Source organism: Eutrigla gurnardus (assembly GCF_963514095.1).
Source record: "Eutrigla gurnardus genome assembly, chromosome: 12".
In the NCBI taxonomy this organism is placed as follows: Eukaryota; Metazoa; Chordata; class Actinopteri; order Perciformes; family Triglidae; genus Eutrigla; species Eutrigla gurnardus.
In genome coordinates this window covers 18,155,157-18,179,695 of record NC_139926.1, presented here as the reverse complement: position 1 = coordinate 18,179,695, position 24,539 = coordinate 18,155,157, and the positions used below count along the sequence as shown (strand labels likewise).

Sequence of the window (24,539 nt, the reverse complement as noted above, 5' to 3'; positions counted from 1 at the left end):
TAGGGCACGGATAAGTGCACATTAGTCACCTGGAAATCAACGTTTCCCCTTTTCCGTTTTCCAGATTTATATATAAAAATATATATACTATTGTCCATTGTTTCCAAATATGTGCAAACTAACCTCCGGTTGTGACTGAGATTGCTTCACCCTTTAAAAATAGGAGCCAAATAGCCAAAGCTTCTTTCTGCTATTTAATATGGCGATGTTAAATGTTAGGACACAGTCTTACCAGCAGCAAAAACTTTAAAGTTAAGAGGTGGGTTGAATGACTTTGTCTGGTTTGAGTTGGGGTTGTTTCCGGGAGACGGTAGCTGTAGGTTTAAAGTTTCTTACAGAATGATATCTTAAGGAAAATAGATATGACATGCATATGCACATGTGAGTGTAAAGACATGTAAAGTACATACTTAAATACAATTCTGAGGTACTTGTGCATTCCTGGTATGTTTCCATTGTGTGCAACGTTGTACTGCTGATACAAAAAATGATAAACCCATTGAAATAATGAAGCATTTCTTCCAGATTAAACCAACAACTTAAAGTAGTTAAACATGTGTTCCAATCTCAACAGTGTGTGTGATCCTCATGATTATTTTTTTGTCTTCGATGTAACGTAACTCTGGTTATCCAGACAGTGGAAGCTCTGTGTGCACGTTGCAGCCGGTGACTGAATCAGCGAGTGATTTCCATGCATGCACCTTTTTTTTGTTTGTGTGCGTGTGTCTGATTATATACAGAGAGCCTGTGAGTTATGTGTCATCCTCCATCCATCATCAGACGTGAGGCCGAGGAACAGCTCACTTTAAGTGTCTTTGCGGTTTACGTGGCGTGGAAGGAAACCATGTTTTTTTTCTTTTTTTTCTCACTACCGGTTTTGTTCCATTAAATAAACAAGCGCGACCTGATGAGTCGGTCTCAGTATCCCGCCCCAGGGCATTGTGGGAGATCGTGGCTGGTGGTCCACCGCTGTATAACCATTAACCGCAGCGTCTCTCCACACCACAGCACCCTCCAGTGGGACGGTCGACATGTGTCCCACATACATCATACACTTCCTATACCTCCTCACACAAATAGACAGCTTATATAATGAGACATGCAGCAGCAATCAGACCGGCCGCACACATGGTTGTCTTTTAACTTTGCTGCAGTTTTGTGCTTTATCTGAAGACTAAATAATCAGCAGCAGACCCTTCAAACAGGGGAAACTGTAAATGATGGGTGTCATTTTGCTCCGACGGAGATTCACCTTCACTGGAAATACACACTAATAAACAACAGGACAAGGAGCTCATTCAACATTATGTGCACACACATGCAGAGCACAAAGAAGATGTTATGATAAATTAGTTAAAAAAAAAAACAGGTTTGGTGTTCTCCTGCTCCACTGTTGGCATTAAATTAATAGTTTGACATCTTCCTCTTCTTCTTCTCCATCTTTAGTTTAATTCTCTCTGACCTCGGATATTTATTTTGAGCGTAGATGAATTGCGTTTTTTCATCGGGGTTATAAACACTGGCACCTTTTCAGCATAGAAAAAGGACGTATACTTCCACCATTCAGAGCCGCCGCCAGACACAAATCAGTTCCTCCATCCACAACACACATGGCAAACAATGTATCCTCAGAAATATTTAAAAAATGTATTTTTACATTTTTACAACACCTTTGTGGTATCCATGGTTATCACTGTTAATTAAACATAAAAAAAATGTATTGACTATATTTTTTTTTACAGTTCCTTGAACAAAACGTATAATTTGACGATTTTACCAAACAACAACAATTAATCCATGGATTAATCAATAATGAAAATGATTGAACCAACTATTCATGTATATATGTTACTGTATGACTGTGGTTTGCCACATAGGTCCGTATTCCTGCACATTGTTTGTTTTTACTTTAAATGGAATTGATGGTAACATTTGGAGATGATAGAGTAAGAGCTTAGGTTGTTGTAGAATCACTGCATGGAGCCGCCAGAAAGATAAAAACAGTGGTTTTATGATGGATTACATTGTGCACATGTTTCTATTTCTTGAGTCTGTATTTCATAGATTGCAGTATGTGAATCGAGGTTAAGGTTAAGGTTTTGGTTCTGGTCTGAATCTGAGGCAGTGAGTTGGGTTTGAATCTTCTGAAATGGACTTTTTAAACAGTTTTTTTGGGGTCGTTTTAGTTTTCTAAGAGTTCCTCGATGTCTAGTCTTGGTTCAAGGCCCCGTATGTGTTTTCTGGTGGCTGAGATGCTCCGATCTCAGCTCTGTCTGACTGCTTGGCTTTCTGGACACATTCCTTGTCCAGGTGCTGTGTATTTGTCTTTTTCATTCTGCGAGAGCACCCCATGTAAACCGTTCCAGGCCAAATTCACTCATTATTCAAACACACAATAAAGGGTTTCATCTCCCTGGCAAGCAGCCCAACATATTCTGCTCTAACCTTTAACTCTGCCCATTTAACCAGCTTCAGAAAAGAATAAAACTTTCATTTCCGACTTTTACAATGACAAAGGCAGCAGGCCATACCATGCTATTATTTGTTCTGGCACCAGTTTTTAAAGGGGAAAGAGAAACATATTTTATGAGTGTTTCATCTTCCAAGACAGAGCAAATAAACTACAATATCTATACTTGTGTGAGGTCCAAAGGTCAACATGTAGGAGGTCCGTCTGGCCACACTCTACTCCCTTGTACTGTATATGGAGCATATTTTTGTTTGTGTGTGTGTGTGTGTGTGTGTGTGTGTGTGTGTGTGTGTGTGTGTGTGTGTGTGTGTGTGTGTGTGTGGTCTAATGTTTGTATACGTGTTTCACAGAAGCTCCACTACACATTGTTTCCAGGTTTTACTGTACTGTCTCCCATGTAGCACCGAGCAGTCCAAGAGCACATTAATAAATTAATATAATGACAAAACAGAACCGTAAACAGTGGAAAACGGTTCTATATGGGAGACTTTTAATGCCAAAATTGAAATCATTCATTTTTCATTTTGGCATGGACAATGTGTTTCCATCCTAAAAAATAAAAACAGTCTCCTTGCATGTCCTCGTGAAAAATATGGCACTGCTTCACATTTATTATTGGCTCACTGGAATACAAAACTCATCTTTGTTTTAGTGTTTTATGTGTGGCATGGAAAATTAATTTGACAGTGAAAAAACAATTCACTCAAAAAGGCAAACAATCGTCTTGTAACGTGACACAGTAAATGCATGCATACAAAGGAGATGCATACTGCAAAACATTGTGTTTCGTATAATTTCTTGGTTGGTTTGTTTTTATTCAGGCATTTAAAAAATGAGATGCTCATTTTCAGGTTCATTCTTGGGGGTTCTATTAGAACATGCTATAATGTGCAAAAAGACACTGTCCACCTGATCATACCTGTATTCACTCTCTGTCTTTTACTGCCTGTCTTTTTAAGAACCCACCTGAAAAAGCCAGGTCTGCTCTGATTGGCTGACTGATAGTTGTGACATCTATGGGAGATGCTGATACTCACACAGTATTTATATAACTCCTCTACCTGCTTGATCATTTAAAAAAATATATGAAAATCTCACTTTCCACAATATGGAACCTATAAAACCAGGAAATATAATAATAATAAGGGATCAGTGCTTCCAACGTATCTTTTTCAAGCTAAACTATTCTATAGAATATAAATCAGGACTTATATTGTCTTAAACTTTGATCCTTTTCTGTTTTAACGAAACTGCCATCATGGTTCTGTGCCTGCATTGTGGTTTACCTCTGTTTGAATGGAGCGGCTCACCTGTTAATACTTCCCCATGAGAGGCAGAGTCGGCCGGACAGAGATAGTTTAGTTTTGGTGGTGAGATTGCACTTTAACTTGGAAGAGGACGGTTCCAGCTGTTTACAGGACCGGACAACCAGAGAGGCTTTTTGGCGGAGCCATCGGCACAGTTGGACCTGGTTTGGTTTTCCAATGTATTCTATGAGCACATTGTTTTTCTACCTAATTTATTAACCTGAGTAACATATTGGTAATGATTTATTACTGTTGTTGCCAAAATGTTTCACATCTAGTACAATGAAACCAAATAGCAACTTATGCTATTTAAAATGTGCAGAGGATGGTGAGAAATGACTACATTTACATTTACTTAAGCACACGTTTTTATGTACTTTTAAAATAACTATATAGAAATAACCAATCTTCTTGCAGATAGTCTTGTTTATTTAAGTCATACGGACGCATCAGTATAGTTTCATAACATAGTTCTTCCAACACTATCATTTGAACTCACTGACAGATGCCCGTAGTGAAATATGTGTACAGTTTGTGTTTCTTCCATAAAAATACAGTTTAGATTTCTTTCTTACACATCATACCTCGGTTTGACGTGTGTGTGTGTGTGTGTGTGTGTGTGTGTGTGTGTGTGTGTGTGTGTGTGTGTGTGTGTGTGTGTGTGTGTGTGTGTGTGTGTGTGTGTGTGTCTAATATATGTGCCGTGTGGGACTATGGACTGTATACATTAACTGTTCTCCTCAGTGACCAGCAAACATTTGCAGTCATTATACGTATTTTTTCTTAAATGTGCTTTCCGTTACCAGGCGGACGTTAAATAGTGCTTTTGTGTGAGCGACACCGGTCGACAGAAACCACGATGAGTGGGTGGCCTTCATAAAGTCTGGCAGACTGTTAATTCGGTTATTGTGTGCAGTTTGGTTGCATTGTCTGCGTGTGCCACTCTTTCTGTCTCTGACGTGGGCAGAGTAACATTTTTGTTTTTGAGGACAAAACGTGGTTTTCCGGAATGGACTTGGCTCTGGCATGCAGTTTAAGTCATTTGCATTAATAGCAACTTCCTGTGTTATGAGGGACGCACACGCCAATTACTGTGACACATGTTTTCTTTCCCATTCATTTCTCATTGACATGATGTTTCTTGTCTTTAGAGTGAACCAAGTGCATACATGCATGCATCTTTTCTTTAAGTAGCTCCACTCACTTAAATAAGTGAATTATTTCTGTCTTGAATCTGCCGGTGAGTAACACATATGAGACGTGGTAAACGGGAGCTGCCCCGTCCCCATATGTTGCATCCCAGCATGCTATCTGTTTGTCCCGGGTCAACACTGAGTCCTATGAGCATTCCACACATACTAGCACCTCACTGCAGAATACCCTACCCACAATGCCTTTCAGCAAGCACCTGTATTTATGGCCCAATACCTTACCCTTTCACCCAGTGGGATACATGGCTTTATTTCTGTTTTAAAGAAGAAAAAAAAATCAGTCAGCATCACAACAAAAGCTTGTATCTTCGGACTGAGAGTGTTCAGAATGCACCCAAACATGCACGAGCAAATGACTGCGCAGCTACATGTCTAACATCTGCTATATGGCAATTGCCTTTTAACCTCCAACCTTTCAGCGCCTTAAATTCTGTGAAGTTTGTGCATCGTGTTCGTTATTTGCAAGCTTGCATTCACCCTGACCTTCCTGCTCTTCCTAAAACACATCGCTATGATTGATTTCAAGGAATTAGATGAAATCTCTGCAGAGACACAGAGTCTCATCGTTGGTTGAAGGACTTTTTTACAGGGAAGAGATAAGGAGCTGGTAGGTGAGTGCTGTTATCGTCGGACAGAGCCAGACTAGCCGTTCTTAGTTTTTATGCTAAGCTGGCTGTGTTTTCATTTTGAACAAACTTAAGAGTGGTATTGATCTTCTAAATATTAAACAAAGCAAATTAGCATATTTTCCAACATATCCCAAATGTCAGCTACTTGCTACTTAAACTTCCACTGAAGAGCATCTGAAAACAATATACCTTCCTCAAATTCATACGTGAAAAAAGAAAAAAGCATGTTTTCCATCTTTTTCAGATTTGATTGACAAGATTGATCAACTTGATCTTCTTGTAATCCAGTTTATTTCTGCTTCCAGGTTTGGTTTCATAGTGACTAATAGAGTTTGGCTCTCCCACTGACTAGAGATCAACATGGTGGTTTTGGGTGAGTCTTTTAATCCCAGCAGAGGAGGTGGGATTTGTCCACATCCTGACAGGACGTGTTGCCCAGGAGGCTCATCTCCACGGCGGAGCATCCTCTTGCCTTTAAATTCTCCTTCAACATGCCGGGAGACTGATTTAGGCATAAATTAAAGCGTGGGTTATTAGAGCTAAAATCACTTCTGAGTGGTGTGAAGGATTTGACACAGGGTTGTTTTTCCTGCTGTGAGTGTGCGAGTGATAAAACAATCTGTGTTTGTGTCAGATGATAAAATAATATCGGAGGACGGGAACGTGGATTGGAAGGACGTCCCTGAAACACCGTGACCTTTCTGTCCGAGTCACTTCTCCTCCTCCTCAGTGTTTATCCATCGCTCGCCTGATTCTCCCACGCACCTATAATCTAACCAGCACATCAACGTGACATGATGGCTACAGACTGTCTGTCTCCCTCTGACATGTCTCACCGTATATATCACTCTGTATGAGTCTGCCTGTCTGCCATGTTGTGGATGCAGATGTATGGAGAGAGAGTGTGATGGGGGAGAGTGGGAGGTTCCGTACATATGTGTGACTGCAGGGTGTTTTTAGGATTATCCAGGATGTGTGAATTTACATTCCCATAAAAGATTTCATCCAATAACAAACCCTGTGCTCAGGGGCCACGGCAGCAGAAACACTTTAAAGGACTATTTTCACATTTTGGGAAAGATGCGTATTTCATTTTTCAAGGGGAGAGAGAGAGAGAGATGTCCATGATCAATATAGTGCTTCTGTATCCATTAAATCTAAATGTAATTACCTTGAAGATGTAGTTTAGCCAATGTGAAGCATCCATATTGTATTATTTAGGCTCTTCTGTGTTACTCAAGTACCGGAGCTTTCAGAAAAAAATATAAGGCAACCCGGATTATGCGATTATAAGGAGCGATTCAGAAACTGGTAATTACAGTGACTCCACTCCAAACCATGGAGCTGGAGTCGGCTTCCTGAAACACACCATAGGCCTTTATCTACAGCACCCACAACTCTAATGCCGTTAACGCTAGGCTAGGCTAAGCTAACCTCACCACCACACAGATGTGAGATTGGTATCAATCATTTCAAGAGAAAGCAACTTTATTTCCCAAAATGTGAATAATTTCTATAAAAATAGGTGCTCTCATTCCCCTCAGACAGGCAACATTCCTTTAAGAAAACACCAGACTAATTAATTACGTTTGCTTTTGATGTCCTGTTAAATAGTTCATTTGGGAAGAGAGAGCCTTTTGAATCCAAACCCACCAAGCCACCTCATACCTTGTAAACCGGCGTGCCCGTCTCTCTCTCGCTGGAGTGATGTCATCGCTGGACAGCCCCGGGTGAGAGACAGGAATGTTAAAGCCTGTTGATTGAGGCAAAGGGTTGTGGGGCCGGGTGCCGTGTGTGTTTTTCTAACACGTGGAAAGAAGACACTATATGGAAGAGAGACCGTGCACGTGTTTGTGCAACGGGTACGCCTATGTGCATGTATGGGGGGGCTTTGCTTGCAACACTGCTGTGTGAAGACTGATCTGGGTGCAGGCCAGCTGTGAGCGGGGGAGTGTGTGTGGACCGCCTGTACATTCACAGCAAACTCCTAAAGCTAAATAAGACTCACTCGGAGGCACAGATACATGTACAGGAGGATGGATCGTCCCATCAGACACATTCCCTGGGGAGCCTGGGTGCTGACACAGTGTTTGGGGTCATACTGGCCGGTCATGGTGGTTGGGCCTGAGCTATGGGAGCCTCCAGTGACGGATGCATTACACATTTAGTTCCATTTTGGGAAGAAAATTAGGCCAATATGTGATCAAGTAGTTTTGTGAAACGATGTAGATACGAATGCTGCCCACATGACAGATGGCCGATTATTGTGAGATGAAGTGAAGGTTGTGGGATTTTGACCTCATTGGAACGCCTCGCGTCTCAAAACCCCCACAGTGTGCATTTGTTTCACGGGCTGCAGCTCTGTGAGAGAGAGGAGGAGGAGGAGGAGGAGGAGGAGGCGGTGGTCCGAGTCCTGGGAGCCCCACTGCGTGAGCAACCCGGCGTGTTTTCTTAAAAAACTGAATAACAAACCTCTGGCCTTGTTGGTGGTGAGAGAGGGCATTTGTGAAGTGACACGGGGGACTCTTAAACCCCGTGATTTATTGCTGGACCTACAGTAGGGGGCAAGGAACGAAAAGTACCCACCCCGAGTGTAGCAGGTGTGGGCTGAAGGCTGCGACATCCTAACCTATGATGAAGAGGGCAGGACTGAACGCACTTGTTACTGTAAACCTGCAAACCGACAGTAAAGCTGTTGGCTAGCCGGCAACGTTGCCAAATAAGGTTGATTCTGTTTATTTTATATCATTAAATGTGCAGTTATGTGGACATTTTAAAGAGATATCAAATTGAAGAGAGAAAACATCTTTAAGTTATGAAATAACCCATCTGTGAATATGATCATGTTCAACTATTATTAGGAACATAATCCCGATACGCTCGGGTAATTCTGTTTTGCTCAGAGGCCCACATGCAATTTAAAAAAAATTAAATAATCATCATAAATTATTTTTTAACAAAAATTTCAAAAGAAGACAGAATTAAGTAAATCATTGCACTTACATCACAAATCATCTTTATTAATGGAAATTATCTCCACTGACTTTTTTTTCCGCCTCATTTTGAGAAAATATGATTTTTGGGAGTCTCCAAAAAAGTGTATCAGTTACCATGTTCACCATCTTAGTTTAGCATGTTAGCGTGCTAACGTTTTCTAATCATAACTCAAGGAATTTGAATTAATTTAATTTAAATTGTTGACTTGGTGGCTAAAATTGCATTTTTTTTCAATCCATCCGACACTTTCAGTGCGAACCAAAGTGATGGACAAACACACCGTCATTGAACCAGCATGGATCAAAATGACATGATTGAGTGAGATTTGTGGCAGCCTCCATGAAAGCAGCATTTGTGCCGATATCATTCTTGAAAGTAGTTTTGAGTTTCTTGGTTTACTGCCCTCCAATGTGCATGTGTGCGTGGTTAGCTCGGCGTGACCTTTGGGGTCGGGGAAGGAAGGTCAAGGTTCACTGTTCTGGCCACTGGGGCAAAAGTTCAAAATAGTAAAAGTCTAAAGAGAAAGAAGCTGACCACACACTTGCTGAAAAGCGCTGTAGGTATAACCCTGATTTACTTGCTGTCTGCTGAAAGAATCTCCCGGCAGCTGGATGCCCGCCGGTGACATCATCAAGAGGTAAATATTAACTCAGTGTGAGATCAGAATCTGGCCAGAGGGATATCATTATTTTCCACTACATTTCGGTCATGTTGCAGACACTCATGTCGCCGACACATATTGTTTAGCAGATCGCCGGTATTTCAGGGTTCTTTCTCGCAGGTCTAAATTCCACAGCTCTCGGTCCCTACGGACAAAGTGACACGGACACTTTCAGATGTTTACTCCTGTTTGCACTGCAAATTCCAAGATTGCCTCATGGTGAAGAGAGGAGTGAGGAATGTGGCAGCCTTACAAACTCAGATGCCATAAACTCATCTGAATATGTGACGGGATAGCAACTCTTAAACTGTTAGAAACAGATTCTTAACCGTGAGTTACTGTGGCGATGGGGCCGATTGTCTCCGCTTTGTGACTGTAAAATGTAAACTCACAGCTGTGCAAATAGGAAAAAAGAAAAAAAAAAGATGCATCTTCAGTTGCCGTGATTGCCCGGTGCAGAGGCGGTGAGTTGCTGTACGCCTTTCGGACACCGTGTGACGAGATTTGCAGGTTGGAGGCCACAGAAAACGATCTCTGAAATCTGGTGATTAAGAGCAGGAGATGGACAGTGATAAATGACATTATGGACACAGATTGCTCTGTCAGTTGCTAATACGTCTGATAAGCACATTTCTGCCATCTACGCGTTTTGACTTGTTATGTTACGACCAAATGAGTGTTTTCGTTCAGCGTTTAAAACGGTGCTCGGCGAGGAACCCTGAGCCAAAAAACATGAATACTTAGTGTAACTGTCATCGAGGGGCTCTGGACAAAATCACGAATTATACGATTCATAAACTTTCTCATGGCACGGAGGCGGCGTGCCAGCTGGTAGGAAAACAAAGACACGAAAATACTACGTGGGATTCTGTGTTTGGGCAAAGTGCGCGCAAAATATGCGCTCGATCGTTTATGTGTTCCTGTGTGGATTCTGGGTTATTTGTGCTCGCTGTGTGCCGCCTTATTTATCCTCATATAGGAGGGCATCGTATGTCTGCCTGCTTCTCACGGAAACATGAATGGCCTTATCTAGAGTTTTTGTTTGTGCCTTCTGGGCTCCTGTAGAAACAGTGGAGACGACTCCGTATGTAGATATAAACAGCTCATTTTATGGTAAGAAGACAATTATTATTATTTTTTTAGGTGATTATTCATGAAAGAAAACATACTTAAAAATATAAGTAGATAGAGTGTGGCGTTAGATAATGGTGAGTCCTATATCCACTCTCTTTTTGCTCTGTTTTTGGTCTCCACCAACTCTAAAGGGGAATATCTGGCTCTTTCGCTGCTAAACGCTAGATAGATAGATATACTTTATTGATCCAACCTTGCCAACATTGCCTGGCTGCTGGAGAGGAAGGGTACAGTTGGTTTATCTGAACTTTTATTTCTTTTTTTAAATGTTTTTTCTGAAAACAGCTGCCTGCTTTGGCTGGAAATGATGCTGACGAGAGCTGTGAGACTGGACCAAAACGGTGAGATGCTGATAGATTTGTTCTGTTTTTAATGTAAAAATATAAATGATTGTAGCTTTAAGCTCACTACAAATTGTGGACCTTGTTTTCGAATGCTGAGAAGTCAAAGTAGAGGGTTTTTTTTCCACAGTGCACAGGGTCTACTTTCACATGCAGCAGCATACAGTACAACAGGTGCAGGCCGGCTGGCGAGAGGCAGTCGTGAGGCCCATTGAGGCTTCATTAATGGAACAGGAAGAGAATTGAAGCACGAGGGCAAACACACACAACTCATTACCTCCTGGCTATTGTGTGCCTTTCACACCGCAACTCTAAGTGTGTGCCTGCGTGTGTGTGTGTGTGTGTGTGTGTGTGTGTGTGTGTGTGTGTGTGTGTGTGTGTGTGTGTGTGTGTGTGTGTGTGTGTGTGTGTGTGTGTGTGTGTGTGTGTGTGTGTGTGGTGGATTAATTGCATTTATTCCAGTTCTGTGTTTGAATGGGCGGTTGGGCAAGAATTACAAGCTACCAAGAGATGAAGTTACATTTGATCTGGTTACATGAAGAAAAACCTGGATTATTATGATTTTTAGAGTTTTCCCACCCCAATACAACGCAACAGGACTATGACTAGTCATGACTTGTTAACTCAACATAGAGACAAACATTTTAAGACCGCCGAGAACATCATCATGAAAGACGGTCCTCGGCTACAGTGTCAGCGCTGGGAGTAGTGAGCTGACTGAGCTGACACTTGGCTGTCGGAGATGCAACAGGACATCCACCCGTTTGCACCGCTGTGTTACTTTGGAACCGCACGCACCCACCATGCCTCCTACACACACACACACACACACACACACACACACGGAGCCACAGGGACACACTGCTGGCCTCTGTTCTGTATCTGAAAAGAGCAAAAGGAACACAGTGATTGACGTAAAGGAAATCAGAGAGAAAACACGCAGTCACAGCCGAGGCGCGGTGCACAGGGTCGCGCTGTATATAACAGTGACTCAGAGCGACGAAGCGGTTGTAGACAGGTGTCAAACCTGCCTCGGAAAGTGTCGTCATCGGCCGACAAAGACCCTCTGAGAAAAAAAGAGCTTTTCAGTCGGCGGCTGTGACCGAATTCACCTTTTTTCTAAGTGCTCATCAAACAGCTTTTCACCACTAAATCTCTCACACTGTTGCTATGGCAGGTGTAAATGCAGAGTTGTTATTTTCCCCTCCGGACAAATTCAGACGTCATCGAGCTCATAGTGATGGGGGATGAACCTCACGTGACTTTACAATGGAGAATGAAAATGCAATTTTAAGTTACAGCCCTACATTAATTTTTACTTAAGTAATAATACAGATATACTCACATGTAACTATCGGTGCTTTAATGTATAATCAATACACTAATTCTGTAGTGGCACCCTTTCTGAATTCATTATTTATGTCAAGCTGTAGAAAAGTCATGTATTTCATATTTTAAATGCTAAATGTTCTGCACAGCATAATGTTTTATTTGTTAGCCCATATTTTGAATAATTAATCTTAAACTATAGCTTTCAGAAAAATGCTATAATATAATAAAGTGAAGTCAAAGTCTCATAAAACAAATATTACTGACTGTCATTGCCTGGAAGATAAACACATTTGGTTTCTCGAAACCTCTGAATATACACACATATTTCTAATTGTGCAGTGTGTGTGTGTGTGTGTGTGTGTGTGTGTGTGTGTGTGTGTGTGTGTGTGTGTGTGTGTGTGTGTGTGTGTGTGTGTGCTATGTGACAGTTGTTTCCCAGGTGTGTGCCAGGACAGGTGATCTTGAACGAGCTCCAGTGCGTCTGGCCTCAGACACCAGAATAATGAAGGACTTTTCACGGCGTTCGGTGACACGACGTTAATGAGGGAAACATTCCTCTTCATCATTGTCATCCACCGTGGGCCGCTCGGGGACGTGAGCATGTTTTGCCACTATAAATTATGTCATAACATTTCGGGAGGTTATATTTACTCTCAAGTCAAGTCCTCCATCCCTCCCTTCCTCCCTCTCCCCCTCGCTCTCTCCCCCACCCACCTGAGAGGCTCCACCCTCCAGCAGATATAAGCTGTGTCCACAAGGTGTGCGTCTGTTATGAGCACGTATCCCAGGGTTCCCTCTGTGTTCCCGTCCGCCTGCTATCCTCTCTGTCCGTGTGACTGCAGTGATTATTTCCCCATAAACGGCCGCTCTCAAAGGTAAGCACTATCCTGTTCTCGCTTCACCCTGTGTTTCGTATCATTTAAAGCTTTATCCGTGTGATGAGCACGAGTATTTCATTGTGCGTTTGCATTGAAATGTGTTTTATTGCCTTTTATGAAATGTGTTTTATTGCCTTTTATGAAATGTGTTTTATTGCATACTATGCAGCCAATACATCTTCTAATAAGTTCCCTTAAAGTTTGCCTACATTGTAATTATGATTTGGCAGTTGTTTAAAAATGGGATGATTAAATGCTTAAAGTTTTAAACAGAAACTGTCATTTAAATACACCATGATAAATACCGGAAACAACAGTGACCACAATGAAATGTAGCTCCTTAAAAATGACCTTTAGTGATGGCGTTATCATCATTCCTGCACATCATCGTCCTGCACAGCAGCAGGCAGAACATCTCCTAAACGAGTTGTTTCCCAGGCCTCTGCATCCCTACTTAATCTGATCTCCAGGACTCCAGAGAGCTCAGACGTGTGCTGCGCATCCAGCAGAGAGAAAATGTTTTGTGTGCGTGTGTGTGTGCAGAAAGTTGAAGCCAAACTGTGTATGTGACGGGGGTAAGAGCGGCAGTTTGGTGAGAAGAAACTGCAGAGCAAACACCGACTTCGGCTCCGAGCAGCTTTGTCCCTCCGGCCTGATTTGCTTTTACTCATCTGTTTGCTGCCTTGTTGGTCACAGCGACTATTCAAAAATTCACCCGCTAGAAGATGAAATCTATTCATTTTAATCCACATATTCAGAATCTGGGAGGTTAATGTGATGCTCCAGCTGAAGTGAGATTTGTCCTGATTGATAAAATGATTAAAAGCACAGTTTTATTAGATCATGTTGGTTTTCAGAACAGCGTCCAGCTATTCATATGGTTCTTTTTTTACAGAGACCACACCATCTTTGTTAAGATGAAGATCCAGTCTCTTGTTTGATTATTAAAAGATGATCAGTTATATCTATTTTCAGGGACCTAAAGTGAAAAACACATCGTATATGTGTGCAGATAAAAACAATTGCATTAGTTTCTACAGGATTCAGGATCCAAATTCTTATTTTTGCACATGAAGTTTATCCCCTTCTCTCCCTTCTTTCTTTACTCAGATACCTTTGCTTTGCATCGCGGTATAAAATCCGGCCCCTGCGGTGACCTTAGTGCCTGAAAGTGTGACCGAAGCTGGTCCTTTGGCACAAGCAGTAACCTCTCAAGCGGAGTGTGTGCTTGTGTTTGTGCGTGTGCTCATTGCACCCTCCTGTACACATCATTGAGCCGACTTCAGGAATGCACCGGACAAAAGGACCCAATGAAAAGCAAGAATAATGGTAGAGGGACAGAAGCAAACACTTTGCTCATTTAGCTGCACAGCTGTGGCAGTGTGTGTGTGTGTGTGTGTGTGTGTGTGTGTGTAGGAGCCGTGTTCCCCTGGTTTGTGTCCAGGGTTTGTTTGAACGAGGATGTTTGCAGCGCGACTTGAAGAGGTGTTAATTTTACGAGGTGTGCTTTGTGATAAAAGCTGCATTTAGGGAGCCGAGGAGCTGCAAAATGAGAAACCACATTGTCCTGCCGTGCGCTGACCAAGATTGAGTGCGAGCGTACCTCTGGCTTAAGTATGAATTTGTGAATGGTTTTGCGGTGCAGGGAGGAAGGCAGCGTGGTTCGCTCTGTGATTTAAACACCAGCTTTTGGCTGCAGAAGGAGAAAGTCAAAGACCTAATTTGGCTGAATAAATGAATAGTTTAAGTCCTAAATGCTTCTGCAATGCTTCCTTTCTATTATGCAAACATAAAGTGAATATGCATGCTCATGTTAACAGTTAAACACCAAATGCATTGTTAAATCTTGGCCCTCTCCGGGCCTTCCCTTTTAGCAAGGGGCTTCAAAGAAACTTCAGGTCACTGAACCGGCATGTTTCCAAAGGGAGAAAAAGGGGGGAAACGGATAGAAAGGAGGCCGAACAGGCATCACTGTGTTCACACAGACACACAGGGAGAAAGGGAGAGTTGTCTGTATCTGACAGCGAGAATAGACAGATGTGTCTGGAGACACGAGGATCGTAGACTCTGAGCTGATATTTCCATTTCAGTCTAATGCACGGGAGAAGAGATTAAAGCACTTGGGCTGAGCTCTGTCACTGGATTCATGTGTGGTTTTTTTGTGCATGAGTATTATAAATCCACAGTACCAGAGACAGGTTTGTCTCCATGAGCCAGGAATCAGCCAGCAGCCACTCTAAATCATCTATATCTGGTTATGGTGCAGCCACAGCAAATAAGGGAAACACACAAGAGTGATTGACTAAAAGAAAATATGTTTTATTTAATTAAGGATGAATTAGTTCAAAAAATGGAGGAAAATATGAATTCTGGCGCAGGAGAACCTACTGCCAGGTAAACTGAGGGAATGATAAATAGGATGGGGGCGGGTCTTATAGGCTGTAAACCGCTAACTGCTTGGCGGGCACCTGCTCCAACCAACCAGGAAGCAGGAACACACATTGTTGGTTGTGTGCGATGCAAACGACACCATTTTTCTAAGAAATGTATAACTTTGATTCTTTTGGCTTTAACACACAGTGACAATATGACTGCAGGCTTTTTTCCCCTTTTCCACCAAAAAAACTACAACACCCAAGTTTTTCTTAAAGAAATATATCTCTATATATACTGTATATAAAATATATATATAAACTCATTGATTTTTCTCTCCTAAATCGAACTTTGACCCTTAAATGACTATGTTTAATGGGAGTGTTGATGCCACACAGCACATCCAAAGCATGTTAACTTGCTTCAGTAACCTTTTTGAACAATAATAGTTTTAATTTAAAAGTTTTAAAGATCCCGATGCGTCGTGTTCCAGCCTTTCTGATGTACATGTCTGTCATGGTTCCCTCCTGGCATGTAATGTCCTCATTAACCTGCTTCATTTCCCCATGCTGTAGTCTCGACAGCCTTATTCTTTCCTCACACGTTTGTTCAGGGGTTCCACAGCTGCTGCGGTTCTAATGAGATTCTGCCGATCGCTGCGGGAATAAACCGCGGCAGCCGACACCTCGGCTTCCGTCGGCCGAAGGTTGACTCGGCAGAAACAACATCTTACAGACACTCGATGCCCGGGAGTCCTCTCACGTGGCACACCTGACGGGCAATTTACCGAGTTTCATTTATGCAGAATGTCCAAATGATGGACATCTGGAAGTAGTTGAGGAAACAGAGGCACACACACACACACACACACACACACACACACACACACACACACACACACATGCACGTATAGTATACAGTGTAGACTACTTTGAGGTTTTGCTTATTTTTGAGACTGTCTGGGCAGGGCAGGACATGCTGAGAGCTCAGTGGTGTATGACCAGCCACACATGATTCTGGCAGCAGATGTTGAAAAATTAGCCCGTGGTTGGATTTGAGTGACAGAACTCATCGATGGTGTTGGAAGTGTGGAAAAAAAGTGAATGAATAATTAGGCAGATTTGTTTTATAATATTACTGTTTACCATTTATATAGTAGGAATAAAGTGTTCATGGTATATTCCATTATTTAGCCACAGCCTGAGCAAATCTGCAATAGTAGATAGCTTTTTTGCATGGCTTCTTTTGGATACTTTACCATGAAATTATGTAGACATTCATGCTCCCCAGTTGATAAATCCGGATCCCCTGATTTTTCACGTCATTATTTTTGTGTGTGTAGAAATACAGACTCCCCTCGGATTAATTGTAATCACCTTGACGTTTCCTTGAGCACCATCATCAGGTGACACTCCCATCAGCCTCAGCTGTCCTTTGTGTTAAATGGTCATTAGCAAATGTTAGCATGCTAACATGCTGAACTATGCTACGAATGGTGAACATGGGAAACATGACACCAGCTTAGCATCAGCATGTTTCCTAACATTGTCATTGTGAGCATGTTAGCATGCTGATTGCCCCACTATGTGTGCATGTCTTTTCCTGCCCCGTAAACCAACCAGAATGGAGAGGCGTGACCTGAGTGACTCATGGGTGATGATATCTGAGCATATGATGTTTCCTGTTCCTGTTCGGTCACCGGGAGGCAGATTGTTTTACACCAACTTGTGAAAAAATGTAACTGTAAATAAGAGAAACACCTCAGAGCATGTAACTCACGCCATCATGACTTCTCACACACTGGAGTTTTAAAATCAGGTGAACTGGTATAATGGACTTCTTTATAGTCACATTGTTATAAAGTTTGACCAAGTCACTCTGCAGGCAACACTTTTGTAGATTCATGTGCTGGGGGAAAGAGGAGGCACCAGGTAAAGACAGAAGGTGTTTCCATCGCTCTGCGGTCACCATGACAACGTCACGGTGTTGCTATATTACACTGAACAGACCCTCGTTGTACGGGGCCTCTGATCTGTGGTCGCAAGTTTTGTCAGAATATTTCCAGCCCTTTAAAACACACACACACACACACACACACACACACACACACACACACACACACACACACATACCGACACTGTGCTGGGATGTTCCTTAAAGGCTGTAAAACTGTCCTATTTTTAGGGGGAATATAAATAAGATGAAATACGTTCATTATTATATATATATTATATAGCACAGATGTATTATTCCCTTCCTTTATAACTATAGAATTTTAAAGAAAAATAACTACATGTCTAAAGTGAAAAAGCCTCTCTTTATGCAGGTAGACCCCTCTTGTTTCCGTCTAGGGGTGAGAGTTTTGAGTTAGTTTGAATCTGTGCCTTCATTAGTTAATCCCATTTTATAAAAAAACATTTAAGATTATTTTATTAATTAAAAAAATGCTTATGATATTCCCCCTTACATCAGGATAGCAATCATTTCAAGTATGATGTCCAAATATTTTTTTTATTATTTTTTTTATTTACCCTGCACACATGTCTACACATACATTTCAAGACTAATTTTAATAAATGTTAGCGCTCATTTAAAATGCATTATTTTCATCCTCTCATTAAGAGATGGTGTCATTACAATCATTAATCTTTTGGACTTTTGTGCACTGCTTCCTCTAAGAAGTCTTCACAGTATTAAATACCATGTTGCTAACATACTGATGATAAATGTTTTAATGGTCAGAAAGTCAATATTAAACATCCATTTATGTAGGCAGCTTTAAATCCCAGATAAACCCTTAATTCACCTTCACAAAAATGTGCTCCAATCTTCTGGATCTCTCTTCTTACCTTTCTCTTTCTCTCATTACTGAATATTTCTCTCTATCTTTACCGAGTGCCAAATAGCACAGACAAATGCTCAGGTTGTCACACCTTACACTCAGAGATCAACTTTATTTTTGTCCATTTCCTCACTTCTGTGTATCATCTATAGGCCTCACATTGTTGGTTAGGATACAGAGAATGGACCGCAGCTTCCGCCCGTAGGGCAAAAATAGGTCCCAGATCTCTTTGAGAAGAAACTCAGCGGCATTCCTCTGGACTCTTTGGTATGTCTGGCTTCTGTCACCGGGGAAACTAGGTGGGCTTCTTTCAAAGGCCAGCTCTCATTGGGGGAGACAGTGACACGGCCATGTCAAAAACACCAGTCGACTGAGAAAAGGTCAGAGGGCCGGAAAGATCCAAAGAGCCAGTGATGGAGTGGACACTAAGGATGTGGTTTAGGATGCAAATTAGAAAAACGATAGATGACTTAGTGTGGCAGAAAATGAGTTTGGCAGGAGACGGAAACGGGGGTCAATCCGGCACTTCTGAAGAATGACTGAATAAAACAAGTAGAGCAGCTTATGGTGAGTTCTTCATTGGCTTTGGAGCCAAAGAAAAGTCCTTTGACTCACTCCGTTATGGGCCATTTAAAGCAGAAAGCTTGGGGGTTACATAATGGATATAAGGCGAAACTCTGCATATTAAAAGCTCGCAAGACAGGACATCTGACATTAAATGGATGGGGGTCCCCAAAACCTCGGTTTTCTGACGTGCACCTTCAGGTAGCTTTAGATATTTCTCTCAAAAATGCTCTGTTCACCTCCCTGTGTCATCTCCTAACTTGCTTTGGAGAAATGTGTCAAATACCATATCTAATTTGTTACATTAATGCAGCAACAAGGATGTTCGTTATAGAACCATTCACAGATACATTTCTGTTAAGTGTCAGGAAGTCAACAGGAAGTGAACATCAATCCAATCTGTAGTCTAGGAATGCAATTCTGTTGAAACGGCCGATACAGTGGTGTGTTAACCAGGAGGTGACAGAAATACTTCACACATTTGTAAAAAGAGAAAGAAATGAATGTTCATGTGTTCTCGTTCTAATGTCTCCACTCATCTCAGACATTGATGATGGCACTGGTATCAAAGCTTATTTAGCCAGTTGCCCCCCGGGGGCATCACATTTTCATATCACATCACATTTGGAAGAGCATTTTGTGCAGCGTTGAGTGTGGCTCCCTCTTGTGGACATCTATATTAAATGCAGTTTATCATCTAGCCTTTGACCTATTTTTAATGACAGATTTAAATGGCAAGTCATCTTTCATGTATACATATGCAATTTCAAATATGGTTTAGCTAAAATCATTTAGCAGTAGGTTATAAATTATGAATTACTTGACATAAGACATAAGGAGTCAAATCAACAATGATCAGCAAAAGAAAACTGTGTTATATTTTTTCTTATAACCAATATACAGTAAATGTTTGAACAGTTCAGTCCAGAATTAATTAGATTGAAATAGTTTGAGCCATAGGGCAATTACTTTACACTCTCTTTATATATATATATTTTTAAAGATATTGATGGAATTAATAACAAAGGTCAAGGCAGACAAATACATGTTATTGAGGCTTAAAACATTAACCCATAGGTGATAGTATTCATGGTGGTTTTCAGGAATAATAACTTAAATATTCAAGTTGTTTTACATAGGTGTCACACACAAACAGACCATTGTGTAGCTCACATGTATATCCAGCAGAGAGAGACAGTGTGCCCTCCCATCATCTCCATTTTACCAATGAGGTTGTCAAATAGAAGGTGTATAATATTTCAAGAAATGCTACCATACCAATGTTTGATTACTTACTAGCTAATGGATTAGAAAAAAACAAATCCCTTCCTCATATCTGGTCTTACCTTCCACACAGGCCTTGGCCATGCCTCCCCTCCCTGTCCCCCTCTTCCTGACGCTGCTCCAGCTCGCGGCACTCACTTATATGAGTGCTGGGGCGTACTACGGACACAAGCCGCACCCTCAGCCGTACCAGCCGATGCCACACCTCCAACACATGGGCAAAGAAGGCTTTCCCCAACAGCAGTACCTCGGCAAAGAGGTGCCCTATATGCAGTATCCCCACTACAGGAAAGAGCTGCCCCAGATGCCCATGCACAAGGGCAAAGAGATTGCTCGAAAAGGCGGCGGCTACAACGGTGGTCAAGACAAAGGTGAGGAAGTCAACTTTGTTATCTGTTACTGTATCTTCAAGTAGCAGAAAAAGTATTTAATTTATTCAAATGTCAGAATTTCTGGTTGAATATTTATCTCATTCCTTACAGGTCAGACGATCCCTAGTGGTGCTGAGGGAATCCCCCAAGGAGAGCAAGGCCCATCTGGGCCACCTGGACCAGAGGGACCCGCGGGACCTCCTGGACCTCCAGGGAATGGACAGCCTGGACCTGCGGGACGACCTGGACCTCCTGGTCCACCGGGAGGGCCTGGAGTGGGGAAACCAGGTTTGCCAGGACTGCCAGGAAAACCGGCAGGAAATGGTGAGGCTGGACCACAAGGAGAAATGGGCCCCAGGGGTGAAGAAGGGCCAGCTGGGCAGCCAGGGCCTCAGGGTCCCCCAGGACCACCTGGGCTACCAGGAATAGGTAAACCAGGGGGACAGGGATTATCAGGCCAATCAGGGCCCAAAGGAGAGCCAGGTCACAAAGGTCTACCGGGACTACCAGGATTACCAGGACCTAAAGGAGACAAAGGGATGGGTCAGCCAGGACACCCTGGTCACAAAGGACTCCCAGGGCCCCCAGGTCCTGCTGGCCCAAGAGGGCTGCCGGGTTTTGGAAAACCTGGGTTGAATGGGGCACCAGGGCCACAAGGACCACCAGGAGAGAAAGGTCATCCTGGAGGGCTAGGACCAGCTGGACCACCTGGTGAAGGAGGACCACCTGGCCCACCAGGCCTACCCGGTCAAGGAAAGCCAGGGCAAAATGGCCTGCCAGGACAGCCAGGCATGCCAGGTGGGAAAGGGCATCCAGGACCACCAGGTTTGCCAGGAAAGCCAGGACTGCCTGGATTTGGTAAACCAGGACTCCCAGGACTAAAAGGTGATAAAGGTATGGGTGGGTCACCTGGACTTCCAGGACCAAAAGGAGATAAGGGCCATGGAGGACTACCTGGTATGCTTGGACCCCCTGGATCAAATGGTCCACCAGGTCCTCCAGGTCCTATAGGAACCCCAGGAGGTTTAGGTGCACCCGGTCCTAAAGGAGACTGTGGAGAAGGAGGACCTAAAGGGCTTGATGGAGTCCAGGGTTCCCCTGGTACCCCTGGGATGCCTGGTAAGGATGGTCTGCCTGGAGAGAATGGTGAACCAGGACCAAGAGGTTCACCAGGGCCGAGTGGTCCCAAAGGAGACAGTGGACATAAAGGTCTACCTGGTACCCCTGGTTCTCCAGGCCTTCCAGGGCCAAAGGGACAAGGTGGATTACCTGGTGAAGTGGGACCTCAAGGCCCTAAAGGAATCCCTGGAATGGATGGCACAGCAGGACCAATTGGGACTCCTGGTTTTCCGGGGCCAAAAGGAGATAATGGTGTACCTGGTGCACCAGGCATTGTAGGTGAAGGGAGTCCAGGGCTTCCTGGACCAATAGGACCCCCAGGGAAAGAGGGCTCACCAGGAACCCCTGGACAATCAGGTCAGCCTGGCCCTCCAGGACCACCAGGCCCACCTGGAGCATCTGGTCAGTCCCCCGACATGTCAGGAGTGCTCTCTGAGATGGGCCCTGAACTCGACGGCGTCAAGGCCGGTGGCTATGGTAAGAAGGGCAAGTATGGAGGCAACGGGGCTGAAGTGATGGGTGCCAGTGGCTTGGAGATGCCGGCGTTCACCGCTTTAGTTACAACTCCCTTTCCACCCGTGGGCACTCCAGTCGTCTTCGACCAGCTCTTGTACAATGGTCGCCAAAACTACAACCCCGAGACGGGAATCTTCACCTGCGACATACCTGGCATCTATTACTTTGCCTACCACATTCACTGCAAAGGAGCTAATGTGTGGGTGGCTCTGATGAGGAACAATGAGCCAGTGATGTACACGTATGATGAATACAAAAAGGGTTCCCTGGATCAAGCGTCGGGGAGTGCGGTACTACCTCTACAACCCGGGGACACTGTGTATATCCAGCTGCCCTCAGATCAGGCCTCTGGACTTTACGCTGGGCAGTATGTACACTCCTCCTTTTCTGGGTATTTGCTGTATCCGATGTAGAATCACAAACTGCAGGGGGTGAGAGAGGCTTCAGTGAGAACACAGGGCGAGCATATTTTTGTATAATATAAAACATGTTCATAAACCACCTTAATAATGCTTAACAATTGGGAGAGCAAAGATGTTTTCTAACAGGTTTGAAGATATGAACGAATGTATAAAAAGGCATTGAAGGAACGCCTCAGAGGTGGCTGCAGCTGTATACAGACGAGTGCCAAAAACAACCCACAACTGTGCAATTTGTACAAACATATGAAGGGGAACATGTGAAGCGTATGCAAAAGAAGATAAAACAAACCATAAAAGTCACTCAAAGGCAAATGTTGTTCCTGCACCTCTTCAAAACTGGCAGCTACCCCATGTGGTGAAGAATGTGAAATACAGTAAATTTGTTAGAAATTGTATTTTTGCATGACATTTGTATGAAAACAGTTTTTTTTGTCTCTCTATTGATAATGGCAAGCATATAAAATGACCTCTTGGGAATGACGATGCCTTAAAAGGTTTGCATTACAACAGTTTTAGAAGTAAACTGAATATCAATAAATGAATCTCTCAAACTCCCACATGGATTACCTGAAAAACACATTTGCAAAATACAGTGTGGGAGCAACCTAAATGACTTGAGGAGGCCTTTACGCATACTCGGGTCATCTGAGATCGGTGGCGAACTATTATATTGCTAATTAATGTGCTCACTTGTAGGAGCACAAAAATACAAGGGTCAAAATTAAATAATCGCACGCATGATATTTGTTGCTGAGTGACAATTACTCCCATGAGTGAGATTCAATGAGTAAGAATGTAATATTAATTTTGTGTTTTATATGCTTATAGGTTTTTGGGTGTGAAGAAGTGTTTCTTCTGCACAAGGTCAAAGGTCAAACAAACGTACTAGATCGCCCCAAACTATGAAAACGAATCAGTACGCTATATTAAACTTTACACCACGATACAGTTCACAGGATACAGATTCTCCGTGTCACTAACTAAACTATGAAGATGTACAGTTCTAACTACAATATAATGATATTCAGTCACATAACTCTATCTGGGGATTTTAACTAATGACTCACAGTTTCATTTCAAAGTAAAATCATTTTACAAATAAATCCAACTAAAATATATTCTTACTTATTCTTTTAATTTAAAATTCAACCGATTATACTCTGTCCCTGTTTTGTAAGATTTATGGCGGTATACTAATCCATAAGAGGGTGTCTTATATGGAAAACAAATTGTTCTTTTTTTAAATGAAACATGGGATCTGGTTGTGATCCCGTCCCTCCAGTGGGATTTGTATTACAATTGACTCAAAGCAAGTATTGAATGTTACACCAATTCATAACAACAGTTTTGTCAATAATTTATTATTTTATGTGCTGATCACCTACATGCAATGACGAGGACATAAAGCATGGCAGCCTTTGAAGGAAAATACATGTATATTTGTCCTTTAAACCATGGTGCTACTATTGTCATTGTAACCAAAGATTTTATGTCTTTTCCACGTTTGTTACTATTGTTCATGTTGATTTCTTTTCTAAATAAAAATGGTTTGATTAAAAAAACAACAATGTTGATGACCCATGAATGCTCATTATGATAGGTCATTATGCTGTTATCCTCCAAAGATAATACCTGATTTTAAAGGTATGGAAAGCCACAGCATCTTCTGCAAATCAAGTTTCAGGAAAAGCAGTGTAAGAAATGCAGAGTTAGGAAGCAGCACAAATAATTTGTTACTTTTAACAAATCCTACATTTTTTTAATCCTACTCCCTACATTTTAAACAATATCTGTAACTTCTACTACATTTTAAAAACAGGCTTGTTACATTCATTTTAATGAATTTGAGGACTATCAACACATTTTTTCTTGCATATGATGCAAGATTCAGTTAGCCTTGCAAAAAGAAAAAAAAAACAGCCAGTTGAAATGTCCTTCATATGGATACTCTTTACTTTAAGTAGCCTTTTGAAGCCTGTACTTTTTCACTTTTACTTGAGTAACAACGTTGAATCAGAACTTCTACTTTCGCCAAAGTATTTGAACTTCTATTTGAGTATAGAATGGCTGTACTTTTGACACCTCTGA

The 24,539-nt window shown here is 42.3% G+C and overlaps 1 protein-coding gene across 1 annotated transcript in view; it reads left to right on the top strand.

The window, feature by feature from the left end:
- The window catches only part of col8a1a (collagen, type VIII, alpha 1a), a 30,589-nt gene extending 6,642 nt beyond the window's left edge, over positions 1–23,947 (top strand). The window contains exons 2-4 of the mRNA XM_084022345.1: positions 12,804–12,957; positions 20,097–20,394; positions 20,506–23,947. Of these exons, the coding sequence (XP_083878471.1) occupies positions 20,106–20,394; positions 20,506–22,442 (2,226 nt within the window). The 5' untranslated portion in view covers positions 12,804–12,957; positions 20,097–20,105 and the 3' untranslated portion in view covers positions 22,443–23,947. The remainder of the gene's footprint in view (positions 1–12,803; positions 12,958–20,096; positions 20,395–20,505) is intronic.
- The last annotated feature ends 592 nt before the right edge of the window (positions 23,948–24,539 follow it).